Source organism: Carassius auratus, chromosome 32, assembly GCF_003368295.1.
Source record: "Carassius auratus strain Wakin chromosome 32, ASM336829v1, whole genome shotgun sequence".
In the NCBI taxonomy this organism is placed as follows: domain Eukaryota; kingdom Metazoa; phylum Chordata; class Actinopteri; order Cypriniformes; family Cyprinidae; genus Carassius; species Carassius auratus.
The window spans coordinates 7,692,429-7,712,405 of record NC_039274.1 but is presented as its reverse complement, the minus strand read 5'-3'; the positions used below and the strand labels follow the sequence as shown (position 1 = coordinate 7,712,405).

Genomic DNA, 19,977 nt, shown 5'->3' with positions numbered 1-19,977 from the left:
TATTTATCTAATAAACTGTCTGTCATAGACACAGGTCTACTTCATACTGTACTATTTGTATTTATTTTAAGTGATATATAATTAATAATTCATATATTTTTAAAATAGTATGCAATGTAGGCCTTGGAAACTGTAGTATGTCCACATGACAACTGCAATAAAATGTAGATACAAACAGACAGTAGTCGAGCAAAGCTGCACGTAATGAAGTGTCTGATGTATCGCTGCGCACACATGATGATGATAACAGTGTGTGTGTGCGTGTGTGTGTGTGTGTGTGTGCAGCAGCAGCACCGCTACAGTGCACGTGACCCTTCACCCATTTCCAGTGCAGCGAGTTCTCACGCTTCTCAGCGCTATATAAGGCTGAAATAACCGAGCCTATCAAACCTGCTTCTTCACGGTGAGTGTCACATGCTGTTTTTATGTTATCCTCATCTAATGTAAATGACGAAAATGAAACTGAGTGACTGGGTTGCCTATATTAGGCTTCGCGCGTGTCAGGCTGATGAATAAAAAGATCGCTTTGCGTAGTTGTGTTTGTTATAACGTCATACTTGTGATTTCCTCATGGCACGTGTAATATTTTATGAATGGAACCTCTAGTGTAGACCTCCTTTAGTTAGGTAAAATAGTCCTAGTTAGGTAGAAATCTTACCTTTAGTTAGCTAAAATAGGCTCCATAGTGCTAAAAATACCCGGGAACAACATGGCAGATGCACATTTAGCTATCAAGTCTATATAAAGCCAATAAATGCTATAGTTGGTTTGGTTTCTATTTCACTGGCGACTACAGTGCTACGAGCTGTAACGCTGGAGGCGGTAGAATGTGTATCATCAAGTGGTGACCTTTCACCTACTTCCGTGTTCCTGAGACACTTGAGCGACGGTGTTTGCTCATAACATAACATAACCAATGATCAAAGATCTGTTTAGGGTACAGTGATTATAGCCTAATATTTATTTTATATCATAAAAGTGATTGTCGCGTTGCTGCCTGATAGACAATCTGTTTTGTATAAAATCATATTTGTAATGTGTGAGGAAAAATAGTAAGCATTATATTATAAAGATAACATGTTGTTTGCAAAAATGAATCATTGATATTTGTACAGCCAAAAAATCTAACTTTGTATTAAACTGACAATGTATCCTTTTTCTAGACATTATTAGAATAATACAATAATGTCAGATAGTATCTAGTATACAAATCTCACAAGAAACTATGGCTCCCAACACAATAAAATCAACTGGGATTAATAGCACTGATAATTTGACATTCCAAATGTACTAAAAAACTATTTATGACATTATCAATATTTTTAGTATGATGATTATGATACTTTGAGCAGCAGATATCATGTAGGTAAATATATCCATATTTCCTATATGTTTGGGTTTTGCTGTTTATTTGGAATCATAATGAACAGACTGTTCAAGTTTTTTTTGTTTTTTTTTAGGTTAAGAAATGCAACACAAAAGTTACCCTGAGATTTTCTGTAAAACTGTATACATGAAATGGTTTAATTATTCCTACTAACGCAAGTACAGCTGAAGTGCAGAGTTCAGTAAGTCGTAGTTTTATTAGTATGGCAGTGGTAAAGTCATCAGATCACCTTTGCCCTAGATTAGCTTTGCTTTTATCTTGGATACTCTGACGTAATATTGTTTGTTTTTAGTGTTGTCAAAGTTATGCACCCTTACAGTCAGTCAGATCTGGATGACGTAATTGCATTAATCATTTATCAGGAGCTATCCCGGCTTTTGGCCTGTCAAACAAACAGCGCAACAATCAAATGCCTTCTATAAGAGAGTAAAATAAGTAAATAAAAATAACTCCAGACTGGCTTGTGATATTGTAAGAAACAAACCTAATATGAAGAGAACACACACTTACAAATTTTAATTTGTGTTTCTATTACACTACCGTTCAAACGTTTGGAATCACTGCGATTTTTGTTGTTGAATAAATTAATACATTTATTTAACAATGGTGCATTAAATTAATCAAAAGTTTTTTTTTTTTTTTTTTGCTTCTTTCTTTGGAACACTTTATTAAATCAAAAGGCTACTTTTACAGATATTTGGTGAGTGAAACAGTTAATTTTTTTGGTAATCAATATTTATTTATTAAAAAACCAAAACAATGTCATAACATGACATTTCTAAAGACAGAAAAATGGATTTGCAGTTGCTTGATAGCAGTTAGTTATATGTTTACTTGACACACCTGTGTGCTGCTCACATCAGTCATATTCACTTGTTACAGCACATTCTGCTGTGACTCATCTGATTATTGGGTTAAAGGTGATATGAAGGAGTGTGGCTGTCATATGAAGGCAATAACCTCATACTTTCTGTGTCTTTAAACAAGCAGCAACTACTCACCAGTCAGGATGTTATCCTATCTTACCCGCTGGGTGTCTAGAGGTGCTTTCCAGGCACTGAAGGGGACAAGCAGTCGGCCTCAGCTGGTCAAGACACCTCATATTGGGAATCAGACACTGGCAGCAGCCCCTCTGCCCTTCACTGGGGGGAGTCCAGGAGTAAGGCAGGCCCGGGCACTGGACCAGGAGAGATTACTGCAGATTGATTGGGATGATGGGAGTTGTAGTTTGTATCCTTTCACCTGGCTAAGGGATAACTGCCAGTGTCCTCACTGCACACTGCAGTCAGCGCAAGCACGTAGTCTGCTGTTCACAAATCTGGACGTGCACACCGGAATGGACCAAGTACAGCTGATGGACAATAAGGTTGGTCTTTTTGATTTTAAAGCTTTAAGGTATAGTTCATCCTACATGGACATTTGTCATAATTTACTCATTATGTAATTCCAAATGGATATGACTTTATTTGGTGAAACACAAGTTTTTTTTGGTGAATGTCCATCCTGCTTTTTTTATAGAATGAAAGTGGAAGTGGAAGTAGAGCTGTTGCATTCCATAAGCGTTGCATTGTGCTGTATTCCATGTTTATTCACTTCATTCCCATCCACTCAGTGTCATTTTTAAAGCTTGATGGTCCCATTCATTTTCAATGTATGGCAAAGAATAAGTTTGTTTTTAGATCTATGAAGTTAGCGTTACAGTGTGTTTGATGTGAATGGGCCTTTAGCCATACAAGTTTGGAAACAAAATGAATGATAGATGATAGACACTGATGTAAGTTAGGTTAAAAAAGCATAAATACTCAGAACATATCAAACAACAGTGATCGCATAATAAAAACAGTTACTCACACTTGTGTGTTGTGAGATTACTATCAGATACAATATAGTCGGCACAGCATCATCTTTTAGTTTTAATCTTTCTGGAAATCCTGCGAAATCGAGCTTTGTTTGTAAACGAATCCTCGACACAATGAAGTGAGAAAAGGACCAAGTTCTTACTGATGCAGCCTGCATCTTCATTAAAAATAAAGTTCATCCACTCTTTTATAATGTTGAGATCAGAAGAAAGGCAATGTAAAGACACACAGCGTCTTCTGTTTTTTTGAGCCATCTTTATCATAGGGGTGCTCCGATCACGATCGGCCGATCGTTATGCGCATCTCGTCAGTAAAGCCGGTTTTCTAATCAGCGGTTAATTCCATCAGGTGCGTGATTTCACATAGAGCAGCTGTTACTACACAGAGCCGTTGTTAACTGAGAAGATGCGTCAAAAAACGCTGAAAATTAACGTGATTTGCGCATCTTCTCTATTAACAACGGCTCTGTGTATTAACAGCTGCTCTATGTGAAATCACGCACCTGATGGAATTAACCGCTGACTAGAAAACCGGCTTTACTGACGAGATGCGCATAACGATCGGCCGATCGTGATCGGAGCACCCCTACTTTATCATTTTGTTTCTGCGTAGAGCTGCATTTTTTTATTATTATATTATTTAACCTTTATTTAATTAAGAACAGACGATTTATTTTCTTATTTTGGCTTCAGTATAAGCTGTTTTTAGACTAACAAGAAAGTTTAGAGTTTTGAAGCTTACAGGAAGTTTTGATTGTACAATAAATGCAGATTTCACACCAGGTTCAAGTTAACACAAATTCACTGCGTTGTCCAACAGAAAGCTGCTTCATTTGAAACTGACTTTTCTAAAGTCATGACAATTGACAGTGGACCTTTTTTTGCTAATGTGCCCGCTGCTTAACACTGTATATCTGCTGTGGTATTGTAGTATTGCTGGTAATGACAGTTAGGATGTCTGGTGGAGGCTCCAGCACACAGTACTATGCAAGTGAGCAGCTAGTTTTGTCTTTTCCAGCCAGGTTAAATCACAAGTTCATAAGCAAATGCTTAATTTTCTAAAAAGATGTTTAATTATAGTAATATAATTTATATTGGGATCAGAGGGATGTGGGCGGGCAAGCAATGTAATGCCAGAGTAAAGTAATGATGACTTCATGTGGCTGTGCAAGTTTTGGAAATTATGAAAATAAACCTAGGAATTATTGGACTGATGGATTTCGAAACAGTAGCGGTTGAGGACACAAAAGTAACTTGGTAACGAGCTGTTTTATGGATGGTAACTCTAATATTATTACTGAAATCTTTTAGCTATTTGTTACACTACTAGTTACTGCAAAAAGAAATATTATTACTGTAACTAGTTACTGCCCAACACTGTCAAATAGTCCTTAATTCATTTTTTTCTTTCTTTCTTTCTGAAACTCATTGTAGGTGTCCATTACTTGGCCTGATCAGCACAGTAGTGATTTTGATCCTGATTGGCTAAAGAAACGGTGTTTTTCTTCTGAGGCAAGACAAGCTCAGCAAGAGGAGCTCTTCCTTAATGGTGGGTTCATTGTCATCTATTATTTTTGTATTAGCCATGTCTCTCTCTCATCCCTAATTTCTCTACGGTTTATAATGTATGGCCAATATAAAGTAATATATTTTTATAGCAACCCTGAGATATTATCATTCCTTGCATAAAGCAACAATCTAAAATTAACTGTATGGGTTTTTTGGTTTTGTTTTAGACAACCATTTTTAGGTTAGCTTCATATATAGTTTGAAATACACTCATGTACTGTAGGCTAATATTTGTGCATTATTTTAAATTAATGTGTGGCGTGTGTGTGTGGTCTGGACAGCAGACACTTTTGTAGTGTGCAGGCACTTCTCCCCAGAATCGCCCCTGAATGGAAAGACTTCTTCCACTTCCTGCCACATGGAATAGAGATTTAAGGCCATTTGAGAAGAGTGAGCTGTTGTGCTTACACCACTCTTGAGGGATGCTTTGGTTGGAGCAGACTGAACAATGTGTCTGCCAGAACAAGTACCCTGCACATATTTCTGTGTTCTGGGATTTTAAGATTAATTTCTAAATGAATGCATGTCACTGGGGCTTTGTAACAGATTTTGTTCACCAAATGTTCTTTAGTTTTAAACATCTTTCTATTGTTTTTAATCTTGTGATTTTTTTTCTTCTTTAAAGTTGAGGAAATTATGCTGTTGTTTTGTTTAAAGGCACAAAATGCATCATAATGTGCCCCTTAAAACAGTGAAAGACAACCTATACGTTTCTTCGGTTTAAAGCATAGACATCACATCACAAGTGTCTGCTTCTAGCTGAGCAGTAGAACACACAAGGCATGCATGTGTTTAACAAAGCTCCTTAACTGGCACATGATATGACAGTTCTGCCCCATGTTTTAAGACCTCCCATATAAACTGTCTTCAAACTGCCTGAAAGAGGCCTGTAAAGCTCTCACCTTGCTACAATATGTCTGTCTCTGGAGTAATCCGCCATTAGCCATTTCCTGACAGCTTGTGATGATGGCGTTTCTCAGAAACCTTTCTCAAAAGTTGTATTTTTTTTTAAGATTCATTGATCCTTGATCAAAAATTACAGTAAAGACAAATGTAATCTTAGAGGACATTTTTATTTGACACAAATTCTGTTCTTTTGAACTTATTATACATCAAATAATCCTAAGAAAATGCATCACAATTTTCACAAAGGTGTTAAGCAGCAGAAAAGTTTTTAGCATTGATTACAACAAGAAATGTTACTTGAGGTGTTTCAATGACCATGTGTCACTGGCTGGAGTAATGGCTGCTGAATTCAGCTTTTTATCACAAGAATAAAAATAATTGTAAATATACAGTAACATCAAAATAGAAAGGGTTATTTTAAATTGCAATGATTTTCTTTTTCTTGAAAGTTTATAGCTCACACTTGACTTTTTATGACCCAGTGAACTGATTCACTTAAAGGAGTTTTTCTAGTGTGGCTGTAGTGTCTCTTTTGCAAAATGGCACAAGTGTGCTCTACTGCGGTCACAACGTGTCCTGGTCCAGCTGACATCATGCATGCAATGACATCATAATCCTTCAGAGCACCAAGACCACATTTTCTAAGTTCAAAAACAGCAGAACAGTTCCCTCTTCCCACGCAGAAAAAGACCACACTGGCACAGACCAAAGATTAAGCTTACGTAAATAACTGTTGAAATAGTACTTTTAAAACCATATTTTTCCAAATGGCTGATGGAAACCTAATGGCTTGATTCAAAAGAGGTGTCTTACTTCATTTTCTTGAGAAACGCATGGGACATAAACTGAATATAGGATGCTGCGCACATGTAAATGAAGTTATTCAAACCATATAAATCCATTTTCCATATCCCATTTGAAAGTGATCTCTGTTAGTGGCTGTACTTGGGTTGTGAGCTTCTGTCTGTCCTTTTCTTAGTGACCTCTGCTCTGTGCTGAGCTCTCAGTAGGGACTCTGTTGACAGAGTTTGACTGGATGTACTGAGGCTGCCCGCCAGCAACAGCAGCCACGGCTTCACATTACCATAGCTGGAATAATCACAGAGGCAGTGCTGAAGGAAACTGTTCAAGCACACATAAGCTGACACCTTTTCTTTCTGCATGATTTTGTGTGCATAAATGTTTTAGAGACTGATAGGGTCAGTGAAAAATAATATAAATGTGCATTAACGTGTCTCAGAAGCACCTGCTGGACGGAATGATAGCATGATATTAATCTCTGGCTCTGAAATCAACATTAGCACTGCCAGCCAGGAAACCCTAGTATGTCAGCGTGACAGAGAATATTGCACATTACACGCTTCTAAGAGCTGAACATGATTGACCTGTACTGACTGAACCACTTCACCCTGGGCCCGGTTCCCAGCTCTCTCGCTCTCTTTTTCAATCAAATTCATAGCAGAACTTCAATATTAATGTGAGACTGTGGGTGTTTTCCCTGCCTTGTGTGTCAGTCAATTCAGGTTTTGTTTGCATTAACTTGATTGCATATTCATACTTCTGTCAGTGTATGTTGTGACTGATTTAGCAACAAGGTTTCCTCTCTCTGTGTTACATCTGGTTTCAATGCATTTTGTCAACTTGAAACAACACATTTTATATAACTGTGATTGGTAATAACAAAATACCATTTTCGTTAGTCTGCTGGGTGGCCAAGCTTCTGAAACAGCTTTTTAAATGAATTCAGTAGTAAACAAACGGCCATGTTTCATCTAAAATGTTTCATTCACTCTAGTGGTGCCAGACAGAAATGCATCAATAACTGTTTTCAAACAGGTTTCTTAATACATTCCCCCATCTTTCATTGTTCAAATTTCAAGCACACCATTCAATCTGCTTTAACTTTATTTGTATTTTTATGGGAATGTTTGTTATGAGCCACAAAGAGTTGGCTGTTATATTTGTGCTCATCCTGCTCATCATCATAGATATCCTGCTGTGGTTAAAAAACTGTAGATGCTCCTTCCAAGTAAAGTTTGCTGAGTTGGCACTGTGGCATCTAGTCAGGGTCTGGAATATACAAACTTTATTTATCCTGTTGAGGTGTGACTATTCTGGGATAATATCCAAGAAATCTGAGGCTTATTAATGCTCATACGTCATGTCAAAGTATCTTGAGGGGAGTATCTGTGCAAGCTGGAAATACACTAGTACCATTCAAAAGGTTGGAGTTTGTAAGATTGTTTTAATGTTCTCAGTGTAAACGTCTCTTTGCTTACAAAGGCTGCATTTATTTGTTTAAAATGAAAATTTATTTTTGTGATGGCAAAGCTGAATTTACAGCAGCTATTATTCCAGTCTTCAGTGTCACATGGTCTTTCAGAAAGAATATGCTTTCTAAATGTGGAAACTATTTTCCAGGATACTTAATATAAATAAATAAAAAGTTTTTATGAATCACATTTATTTTAAACAAATCTTTCATAGCATTACATGTGTCTTTACTGTCACCTTTGATTCATTTAATGCATCCTCACAGAATAAAAGTATTCATTTCATTTTTTTCTTTCTGACCCAGACTAATGAATGGTAGTCAAAATGATTATTTAAATTAGGAAAATAACATAATTGGTCAGGAATTCTTTTTTCTCCAGTGGAACAATTTTATAAATTGAGAGAAGCTGAGCATGAGGTGCAGGGCTGAAAAATAATACTACAACATAAAGGGTCCAAGCAGTGAATTGCAGAAGCTTGCTCTCACATGCACACTTCTCTAGAGGCCGTATGCGAAAGTAGACATAAGAACCAGAATTTTCCAGCAGTATTTCCTCAAACATGCAGGCCAATATGTTCTGGCCTCAACCCTGACACACACACAGACACAATCCTTCATTATGTTAAGACAGACGCTCGGGATGGTTATAAGTGCAAATTCTCTATTGTGTTTATTTGCATTGTAAATCAGGGTGCTTAGAAAATGAGTAACAGAGACAGGAATAATAGAGACGGAAACATGTTTAGCTTGGAAAGGATTTAGTTGCTTTGTGTTGTGTATTCATTGTAATGTTTATTTATATGCTTGTCTGTGTTTCAGAGCGTGAATACTGGGATTCAAGTCTGCAGATCCCCACAGCTGACTTTGAGGAAGTACTACATGATGACAAGGCTGCCCTGGCCTGGCTAGAGGCTCTGAGACGCATTGGCATTGTCTACCTGAGGGGGGCGCCGGCAGAGCAGGGCCAGGTGGCCAGACTGAGTCAGAGGATTGGCTATCTCCGCCTCACCTTTTACGGGTATGGTCTGAAACTTTGGCTGCACTCTAATTAAAGCAACGAAGTGCCTATTTTTAGATAATTATAATGGTTTAACAACTGGGGTAGTGAGCAAAGACAAACAGAAGTAGCAAATACAGCCATTTTAACTCTGCAGACTTGGAAACGTGATCAAGAACAGTTTGAAAATCTTCTATATGGGTCTTTAACTGACTGTCTATCTGCGTAGTGCAAAATATAACATTTCAAACCTGGTCAAACTGCTATTACATACACGGTGGTAGTACTGTAAGTTTCTCAATAATAATATTGCAGAAATTGTTGATTTTGAATGTCTGTGACACTGTTTACAGCAAAAATGGTGCAAAACTGCCATTAATGCCAGAACTGCCATTCTCACTCCAAGATCTAAATAGAAAGACAAATAACCTAGAGGACACAAACCCATCATTCATGGAAAACAGAACGTGGTGTGATGAGTAATGTGGTTTGATCTTCTACCGTAATGCGTTACATCTGGACAGGTTTATAACTGAAGGAAATCAAAAGTCCCTCAACCCACAATGTCTGTTGAAAACATGGTAGGAGATGTGTAGTGGTCAAGGCACCGGTCTCTAATGCGGTCTGAAGATTCTCCAACAGCCAACCAAACAAGGCCATTTTAAAGGACCAGGTGCATCTTATAGTGCAGTCTCATTTTCTTCAGGAGATTTTTTGGTGTTGGTAGTTTGGGGTCGGTAAGAATTTTTAAATAATGTTTTTGAAAGTCTCTTATGCTCACCAAGGCTGCATTATTTACTCAAAAATACAGCAATAAAGTAATAATGTAAAGATCAAAAGAACAGCATTTATTTCAAAAATTATGTTTTGTTATTAATGCTTAATGCTTCCTTGCTGAATAAAAGTAATTTCTTCCACAAAAGAAAAAAATCATACTGACCCCAAACTACTAATATATATATATATATATATATATATATATATATATATATATATATATATATATATATATATATAGTATGTTAATGGTGTGTTGTCAGGTATTTCAGTTATTTTGCCCATCCCTGAGAAAAATAATGGTTACTATTACCTTTATCTCTAGACCTCAAGTCATGTTTCTGTTTCTGCCACTCACATCTCAACTATTGCAAGTAAAGTTGTGTGTAACACTGATAATTCAACTAAAGGACTGTTCAGTCTGAATAAGATTGTCATGGATGTCACAATATGGGTCCTCTGTCTACGCCATCCTTTGATGAAAGCATTTTGTGCTGTAACTGTTGGATAAGAACAATGTTCTGTTTTAAAAAAAAAAAAAACTCACATTTGAATTAATGGGAAATGATGTGAAAGAGCTTTGCTTTACAGTCAGTTAAACTTGTTCAATTGCTCCAGACTTACTGAGCCCATTTTTATTAATCAAAAACCATTGAAATTCTGATTCATCTTCTTGCCAGACACCAAAGCTTCTCGCAAGAACACGCAGAGGACATTTTTAAAAAGTAAAGATGTGTGAATGGAAACCTCAGGCTAGGAACATACAGATAGAGGAACTGAAGAGAAGAGACAGACACACCGTGAGCTTCTGGCTGTAATCACAAATCCATGCATGTGAACTCCCTCTCAGCTGACACCTGTTAAGTGACAGGCTGAGTGATTTAACACTAGCCCCAGGAGCTCACTCAGACTGACCAAAAAGCAGCTTCACATGATCCAGACTGGAACAAAAAGCACTGCATCTGCCAAATCAAGACTTCACTCGCTAGGGATCTTCAGGCTGAAGGAGGAGGCCATGGTAAAATTTTCAAAGGCTTTATCAGTGCCTAGGACAGTAAAGTCTGCTATTAAGAAGTGGAAGGTATTTGGTAAAAACACAGGCCCTCCCTGGATCAGGAAACTGGTCAGAGAGGCTACCAAGAGACATACAGCAACAGAAGCAGTTGCAGGAATTTATGACAGAGTGTAGTCATTGTGTGCATGTGACAGCAATATCACACATTCTTCACAAATGTGGCTTGCATGAGAGGGCTGCAAGAAAAAAAGCCACAAAAAGGCCACATGCTTCATTGTTTCTTCAAACTTCAAGACTGTACAGTAAATCCATGGAGAGATGCAGTAAAACTTCACAAGCACATAGTCACCTGTTCTGATGCATTGTCCCCTCTGTGATTTCACAGACACACGTGGCAAGTTCAGGACAAGCCCATGGCTAACAACGTTGCATACACTTCTGGAGAACTGAGCCTGCACACAGATTACCCTGCTCTGCACCATCCACCTGGGGTGAGTTTACACACACACACACACACACACACACAATACTGTGATATCTTACTCATTAAGTAAATATATGCATTCTTTAGATCGTGAGGGGACTTCCCTTCAATGTGATTTTTTATTATTTTTATTAAACTAATTAAAATGACTACATCCTAAATAAAAAAATGGAATAAAAGAGTTATTTCACCAGAGGACTGCTGTTGTAATTCCTATACTTGTGTAACCGTTGATTGTGTGTGTGTGTAGGTTCAGTTCCTGCACTGTGTCCGTCAGGCTGATCAGGGCGGAGAGAGTGAAGTGGTAGATGGGTTTCACATGGCGGAGCAGCTCCGTAGGGAGGATCCTGAGGCATTTAACATCCTCTCCTCGCTCAGGGTGGACTTCACAGACAGCGGTGCTGACTTCTGTGACTTCAGTGTGCAGTCCAAAAACCACATTATAGAGTAAGACAGACAGTGGCTCCAGCAGACGCACACATACACACATAATCACGCATAGCTAATGCAGTGGATTAGCTTTGTCTCATCTCATCATCATCGACACTGACTGTATGTACATAATGTTAAACAGCACCATCTCATGGTTAGTTATAGAACTGAAAATGCATTATTGACATGTTTTTCCAAATCCTTTGTGAATTGCCTTGCTCAGTATAACACACAATTATACTGGTTACTTTTTCCCATGCAATTATAAACAACAATTCACTATAATAGTTGTCATAAATCCTCCTAACTTTTGATACAAACTTGTTTGTAATGTGCAGTGTGGACTCCGAGGGTCGGGTGACGAGGATCAACTATAACAACGCCACACGAGACTCTGTGCTGGATGTGCCTTTGCATCAGGTTCAGCCCTTCTACTCGTCTCTAAAGGCCTTTGTGGAGCTGCTCAGCAGGCCTGAAAATGTGTGCACATACAGAATGGAACCAGGTCAGTGTCCACACACTTCACCTCTTTACCAGATCAGATTATGCTTGTTATAGCTCAGTCATAATTGCGTAATAGTCAAAGATGAAGTATTTTGGGATTAGGCTCAGGTTTTGGAAACCTTTACATTTTCTATCTAATGCCAGAGTTAAAAAAAAAAAGTTCACTGGAATTCTCATATTTCAAGTATTTTGAAGCCCCAAAGTTTTCCGTTTTCTGCTATTCTTCATACTAAACCAAATATGACAACATAAGAATTGCATGTATAAGTAGGGGACTGATGCTGGTTGTTCATTTCATCTGATTCATTTCATCTCTGCGCAGGTGACTTAGTGACTTTTGATAACTGGCGTCTGTTGCATGGCCGAAAGAGCTACCTGTCACGAGGTCAGAACTCCAGACATCTAGAAGGAGCATATCTGGACTGGGATGAGGTCATGTCCCGTCTCAGGATCCTCCGGAAAGCTGTCCGAGAATGCTAGATCCTCCACGCTACAGTGACACTCATGATAGGAAGCAAAGCTGATGAATAATCGGTTTCTTCAAGATAACTTTAAAAACATCTCTTCACTGTAGAAAGTTCTGGGATCGTAGGGATATTTTCTTTTTGGGCAAGTAGATATTTGCTCTTCTGTAGTTAATATAATACTGTTATTGTGGCCTTTTACTGAAGGATTCTTGGAGTTTTCAGCTCTTTCTTGCAGTCATTTTCTTTGTCTTGATTACTACTAGTTGTTGGATATAAGGGACAGTTTGCCAGCTGTAATTTGGCTTTAGTCTTAATATATTAATCACGATAACAAATGATGGTGAAATTTAGTTTGGAACTGAATGTTTAGCATATGTATGGACAACTGCCCAAACTACGGTACTAGTCTGAACTAAAACAGTGGGTTTATTCTGAACCACTAATGTTTTCATCAGTCAAATAGTCCATGTTGTAACAAAGTGACATCTCTGGCACAGTTGAGAGTTCGTTTGTGATGTATCTGATTTTCCTTTTTAGCTCTTATGTATTTCGCATGTGGTGGCAACAAAACTAAGAGTTTTTAGCCAACCTTTGTTTGTATTTCAGGGATTATTGTTTTAACGGACAGTACTTTAACCCCTCCTTCACTTAAACATATACTGTATGATACATTGACTCTTTATCCACAAAATAGTTTTTCCTGTTTATGCTGTAATGAACTATTCAATTTATATGTGCTTATACTGTAAATAGGAGTTCGGACAGTGATGGGCCATCGACTGTTTCTAGTGGTACAAAATTATTTATAAGGTAATGTCCAAAACAAAGTGCCTCTGTTTTGATATACTGTATGGAGAGAGACTGGATAGTTACTTTACTATCAGTACTTGAATACTGATTGTCATGTGCAGTGGAGATTAAGCTCTTTGATACTTGAAAGGCCTTAAATTGTTATGGAAAGAAAAACTGTCTAATTTGTACTAATGCAGCAACAATGCAAAGATAGCTCATGATATTTAAAGAGCTCAGGATTATGAGCACCTCCCGTGGGCTTTTTTTGGACGGGTGTCAAAGTAAACAATGCAATGTTTGTATATATATATATATATATATATATATATATATATATATATATATATATATATATATATAAAACAAAAAGTTGTACAATGTTTGAGCAGTACTCTGACAATTTTTTTTTTTTTTAAAAATGAGAAAAATACATTTATAACATACAGAGATGTCTCTTTTTTCATCAAATGCACTTACACAAAAGCTCATATGCTGCGTTTATAAATCTACTGGGTCAGTTTTTGAATATGCTAGTATGTGGGCTTTTGATGAAAAAAAAAAACATTTAACTCAAATTTAACGCAACATTCCAGTGTATAAAAAAAAAAAAACAGAGTTAAACAGTTGAGTTTTACCGTTTTCGAATCCATTCAGCTAATCTACGGGTCTGGCGGTAGCACTTTTAGCTTAGCTTAGCATAGATAATTGAATCCTATTAGAACGTTAGCATCTCGCTAAAAATGACCAAAGTTTAGAAGAGTCAAGTTTTAAATAAGAAAAATATTATAAACTGATTATATTCATTCATTTAAAATTATTACAATGGTGATTGTGTAATAAAAATGTTACACTTGTATTTGATGTTGATTTTATAGTTCCAATTGAAGTATTTAACAAATAACTTTTTAAAAGCTGAAAAATTCTTGGTTCTATTTGGTCAGAAAAAAAATATTTTCAGAGGCAAATATCATCCCTTAAAGCTGCTGTAGGGAACTTTTGTAAAAAAAAAATATTTTTTACATATTTGTTAAACCTGTCATTATGTCCTGACAGTAGAATATGAGACAGATCATCTGTGAAAAAAAATCAAGCTCCTCTGGCTACTCTCAGTGGTCCTATTGCCATTTGCAGAAAGTCATGCGCTCCCGGTAAGAAAACAACCAATCAGAGCTGCGGTCCGTAACTTTGTTTGTGTTCAAAATGTAGAAAAATGAACATAATAAGCGAGTACACCATGAATCCATTTTCCAAACCGTGTTTTTGGCTTGTCCTGAATCACTAGGGTAAACCTATAATACGTGTTTATATTCGGACTATTTTAGATTGATTCGGGGGTACCGCGGCGGAGTAACCCAGTACCTTTGTGATTCTTCATAGACATAAACAGAGAGAAGTAGCTCCGGCTACAATGTTCTTCCGCAAGACGCAAGCAGTTCTGTTTATTAACCGCTAGAGCGTCAAAAGTTCCCTACCGCAGCTTTACTAAAAAAAAATAAAAAAAATGTATGTGACCGCTATTTAATAACTGTAATTCATACAGTAACAATACGTACACTCATAGAGTTGGGTTGGACATCTTTTATTTCATATTGCCAAAGCTGTACAGGTTCTATAAATATTTTTAAATGCTGAAATATTTACAACCAAATGTCTCTATTTTTTCCTTTCCCTCTTATTCTAAACGATACAGACTAAAATGAAAGCCCAAATAATGTGCAACTGTATCTCTCACACACTTTCAAACAACAGACCTGATCCACTGTCCAACTCAAAACATCTGTTTTGGGAGACTTGGACTCCGGGAAATCAGTTTTGTGCTATTTACATCTCAAAACCAATATTGAGTGGGCTTTTCCAGTCCATTTACAGTCTGCATACAACAACTGAACTGAATGGAGACACAAAACACCACTTCATACATCTAAATTATTAAAAATGTGAGCAAAACATAAAAGAATATTAAAATATATAAAGGTGACAGTGGTACTGCCCAATCTAGTAGTCAAAAAGAGCCGACCCAAGAAAATCTGCACCTCTACGTGCAGTCATTCTCTCTTGCCATCAGTGTTTCTAACACGAACACACACGATCACACAGACACACACAAACAGGAAGAGGACACTTCAAACAGGACATTTCCATCAGTATTCAAACAATCTCCAAATACAGCTGTCTTATAGATTAATAATGCCTTTTGTCATTGCGGTGTCAAAATAACGACAAGAAATTAACCGAAAACACAGAAGTGATGCCTGATCCGCTCTCTGGTCTCCTCATTATGAACACAGGAGGACAGTGGATGAACTCTGAGGACATGACTGGACTTGTTCTCGGTACCCTCTAGCGATAGTATTGCACATCTAGAAAACAAATTCGTTTTTCATAAACATTTTAGTTGCTTTTTCATCATTGCTTTAGAGATGTACAGATTCCTTTTTTTAAATATCCATTTTGTTTTTTTTCCAAGTGACATGCAAATTTAACACAGCAGTTCACAGACAGGGAACTTTACAGCAGAACTAGTACAGTAGTAGTTTGAGGCTTTTAAGCTGAAGAGATACACAGACCTTAGACCACTTACAGCAGGTGGAAAAGGGCGAATGGAACATTTACGAATGGGGTAGCTTCTCCGTCGTGGACGGTTAAGGCAAATCCCTCATACGTGGCAGCGCTAGATTGCAAAGACTTGAACATTTCACCCACCACAGACAGAACAGACTGGAATTTACAGTACAACTTAGCACATGAATATTAAATACACAGCCTGTTGACTGATATCAGAGGGGGCTGAAGATGTCTGCATGCCAGGGCCAACTCGCAAGAGCTGCGCATGGGACCTGCATGCAACCAAATGCCTCCGATTGAAATTAATAAAAGTGAATGAATGTAAAGACGTCAACCAACAGTAGTCAAAAGTCTGTTCTTGTTCTGGTTGGTTCCTATTATGAGAATGAAATGCCAGCATTTTAGTGTCCAAGGACTGGAATATTATATCAGGTACGTGATCAGATACATTATATGAATGTGTTGTTTCTATTAGGACAGATGTGATGAATATGTGAATATATCTATATTTGAATCGATACAGGAGCAGGGGTCTTTAAAAGGAGCCTGGCAGGAGTGTCAGCTTCTCTTGAACAGGAGTAGTATTGCAGGGCGTTGAAGTAAACGTAGGAGAGAAGTGTGCTAGCTCGGTAGTGGACGAGGGGACAGCATCTTGGGCTTGCCCTCTGACTCTTTCCCCTTGACCGCCGCCATGTAGGAGAAGAGGCAGAGCACCGAGTAACAGATCTGATGTGCCTGTCCGAGACAGAAGAGGTAACAGCTGTGATTTATGACCAAGACAAATACAAATACAAAGATTCACTACATACCATTATTGCAGGGCTGGGTAAAAATATTGATTTCCTGTTTAACAGCCTTGATATTAATTCATAAAATCCCAAGAATGTTTTTCATCTTCTATACTAGTTTTTTCTGTACTACTTTTTATTGGTGGCACACCTTAAGATGAATCAGTGCTGTCAAATGAAGTCCAGACACCGTTATTTCTATAGTGCTTTACACAATACAGATTTTGTCAAAGCAGCTTCAATGTGATAGGAAAATCATAGAATCAATTATGGAATCTCAACTACGGAGACAATTCAGATCCTGCAGTAAAGCAACTCTAAAAGAGTTTTTCTGAAGTCAGTTCAGTGTTGGTTCAGTTCAGATCAATAACCGTGTGAAATTCAATCAATCAATTCATTTCTACAAAAGGCAGCAATGTTGTTTGTTTTTCAGTTCAATAATGGTGTCGAAGTTGCAAGATGTGACTTAAACGTAGTCTTAGAAAAACGTACTCTTAAAAACTATTTTTAATGAATCAATCAAAAATGGCAAAAAACATTAGAAATATTTATTGAAATAATAATAATAACAAAAAAAAATACCATTTGAATCAGTACTAATTTATACGTCTCTTGTTTTTTTTTAATATACCGTATTTTTCAGACTATAAGTCACACCTGAGTATAAGTCGCATCAGTCTAAAAATACGTCATGATGAGGAAGAAAACATGTACAAGTCGCACTGGACTATAAGTCGCATTTATTTAGAACCAAGAGAAAACATTACCGTCTACAGCCACCAGAGGGCGCTCTATTTTCAGTGTAGACTACAGGAGCACTGAGCAGCATAGAGCGCCCTCTGGCGGCTGGAAACAGTAATGTTTTCTATTGGTTCATTTCTCTCGGTTCATGTCAAATTAATTTTGATAAATAAGTCGGACCTGACTATAAGTTGCAGGACCAGCCAAACTATGAAAAAAAGTGCGACTTATAGTCCGGAAAATAAGGTAGCTATTTGTTGCTATGCAAGCAAAACTGACCGAATATAGGTCAGATGAATTGGAATGTAATAAAAATCAGACTGAAACAAGTTTAGAGCTTGTGACTTGGATTGAATCTGAAAATCTGTATTGATACACCGCTCTACTGTACAGTACTGTATGAATAGTGAAATCTTACCATAGGAGTCTTGTACTTATGGATCACCACTTCTTTAGTTTCAGGAACTGCAAATCCCAGTGCAAGACACAAAATAAAAAAGTTCAACAGCAGTGGAATAGCATACATAAAATATTCAAGGGCAGGGGCAGAAACAGACAGAGAGGAAGAGTGATACAGAGAGAGAGAAAGAGAGAGAAGAGGGGAGGCATAGATATGGCCCATGAATATTAATAATCTATATCTGACCCCGTCACATTTCAGACAGAGCTACAGAGCACTGAATCTTGCAGCAGCAGAGCAGCACTCAAAGAGATCATGTGACTGAACAGGTTTTATAATCGGTAGACATTTCCCACAAGGCAATAGGGAACTGAATCAAGGCAGGCTCAAGGAGGAGAAAGAAAGCCAGAGGAAAAAGATACAGAGTAAGAGAGGGGGAGGACAGATGGAGAAATCAGAGAGAGAAAAAGTAAGAGAGGGAATATCATTGAAAGCTGAAGTTGGAAGGAAATCCGGGGTCTGCTGGGTTATTCCATCACTCATGGCATGACTTTTACTACAGGCATGAGAGAATGAACTCGAGTGTAGACATCAAGGCAGTGCAGTGCAGATCCACAGCCATTAATGGTGAAAGGGGATGTATGAGAGATGATGACGGGAGGACAGGTCAAGGTAGAGAAGAAGAAAATATAAAGGTGACAGCACTTTACCTGCTGGAGAATGAAGGTTTTCATAGCAGCAAAGATGAGGGGCGGATTACAAAAAGGAAGCACAAAGACACAGCACTAACCCAGTCTAGAGCGACTCTGTGACTACATACACTGCACCTCCAGGAGAACAATCGCTACATGCTTTAGTTTATATCTAACTTCTATTATAGACTTCTATTCTGAAGACAAACATTTTAGTTGAACCTTCACTTGATTAAAAGATGTATCTGAGGAAACAACTGCAATCTAAAACAGAGCTGAACAGTTCATTTGTCATAGAAGAACTTCAACTGTGCATTATTTCTCGAAAAATGTTGATGCTGTGCAAGATCTTATCCACCGGAAGAATCCTATTCCCTTTCCTGTAGTGTGTTATCTTAATATCTTGATTTAGCTAATAAACAAATCAGTTCTTAGCCAGTTAACACTGCATAAAGCTGTAACAGTTTCACTTAAACGTTTTCTATACTACAGTGTGATTTGTGAATAATAAAAAACAATATAGTAACAGATAGTGATAAATATTTTTTATGTTATTCCCGATTAATAGATGATATTAAAATTGTTTAAATATTAAAATGTTTAAATATATGTAACTAAAATGTAATGCTTAAAAACTCAAATCAATTGTTTTAACTGATGGTGAATGTACAGATCACAACATTAATGGATCCTTTTTTTAAAGATCACATTTCACATTTCAAATCCTCTTCTATACAATATTTCTGTAATATTTAAGTTAGATTTCTATTACATTACTTTTGTCTTTACAGATTCATTTTAAATGAGCATTTAATGCACAATTAAATATACAATACTGATCACTAAATTAAAAACATATATATCTGTAGTGTTAATACTAACTCTAATATTAATACTAGAGTTAATTAATACACCACTGTCTCGGTCAGTGGAATGGCTTTGGGTCCAAGAGGAACAGGGTTCTGGAGGCAGATAGGATCTCACTGCTTTTGGTTTTTTGACTGTGCACTACTGGAGCAACAACTGAATCTACAGTCCTCCTGTCATAAACTGTATATAAGCTTTGCTCCTAACGCTCAAAGTGCTGAACATGACAACTCCTCTCCTCTGCATGTGACTGGGTTACTGCTGTGTCACGTACAGGCCTAGAATCAAAATGGGGGTAATTACCAAACTCCTCCAGGACAAAGACTCCTTTCACTGTATTGCACTTTTTAATGTGACTCAGCTCTATGAAAACCTAAAAACAAACAAAAACAAACAAAAAAACAACAGGACACACCGTTACCAACTCAATCACACACTTGTGGGAAAACAAAAAGAGTATT

General features: G+C 37.3%; 2 protein-coding genes across 38 annotated transcripts in view; one reads left to right on the top strand and one right to left on the bottom strand.

The window, feature by feature from the left end:
• The first annotated feature begins 267 nt into the window (after nucleotides 1–267).
• LOC113051502 (gamma-butyrobetaine dioxygenase-like) lies at nucleotides 268–13,357 on the top strand. Its single transcript, XM_026215330.1, has 8 exons — nucleotides 268–403; nucleotides 2,378–2,753; nucleotides 4,680–4,794; nucleotides 8,815–9,013; nucleotides 11,170–11,275; nucleotides 11,519–11,715; nucleotides 12,039–12,205; nucleotides 12,527–13,357. The coding sequence occupies exons 2-8, from the start codon at nucleotides 2,397–2,399 to the stop codon at nucleotides 12,682–12,684; spliced, it is 1,299 nt and encodes a 432-aa protein (XP_026071115.1). The 5' UTR covers nucleotides 268–403; nucleotides 2,378–2,396; the 3' UTR covers nucleotides 12,685–13,357.
• Nucleotides 13,358–15,026: 1,669 nt separating this feature from the next.
• The window catches only part of LOC113051497 (MAP kinase-activating death domain protein-like), a 58,359-nt gene continuing 53,408 nt past the window's right edge, over nucleotides 15,027–19,977 (bottom strand). For 31 of the 37 annotated variants that reach the window (XM_026215290.1, XM_026215292.1, XM_026215300.1 and 28 more), the window contains 3 exons: nucleotides 19,820–19,889; nucleotides 17,976–18,022; nucleotides 15,027–16,763 (listed from right to left, as the gene is read on the bottom strand). In XM_026215290.1, the coding sequence (XP_026071075.1) occupies nucleotides 16,650–16,763; nucleotides 17,976–18,022; nucleotides 19,820–19,889 (231 nt within the window). In that variant the 3' untranslated portion in view covers nucleotides 15,027–16,649. The remainder of the gene's footprint in view (nucleotides 16,764–17,975; nucleotides 18,023–19,819; nucleotides 19,890–19,977) is intronic. The other 6 variants (XM_026215319.1, XM_026215326.1, XM_026215323.1 and 3 more) reach the window with 1 other exon arrangement.

Coding starts and splice junctions, on each gene's coding strand:
- LOC113051502 (XM_026215330.1), top strand. CDS start 2,397: ATGTTATCCTATCTTACCCGCTGGGTGTCTAGAGGTGCTTTCCAGGCA. Junction 2,754..4,679: donor TACAGCTGATGGACAATAAG/GTTGGTCTTTTT, acceptor AACTCATTGTAG/GTGTCCATTACTTGGCCTGA. Junction 9,014..11,169: donor CTCCGCCTCACCTTTTACGG/GTATGGTCTGAA, acceptor GTGATTTCACAG/ACACACGTGGCAAGTTCAGG.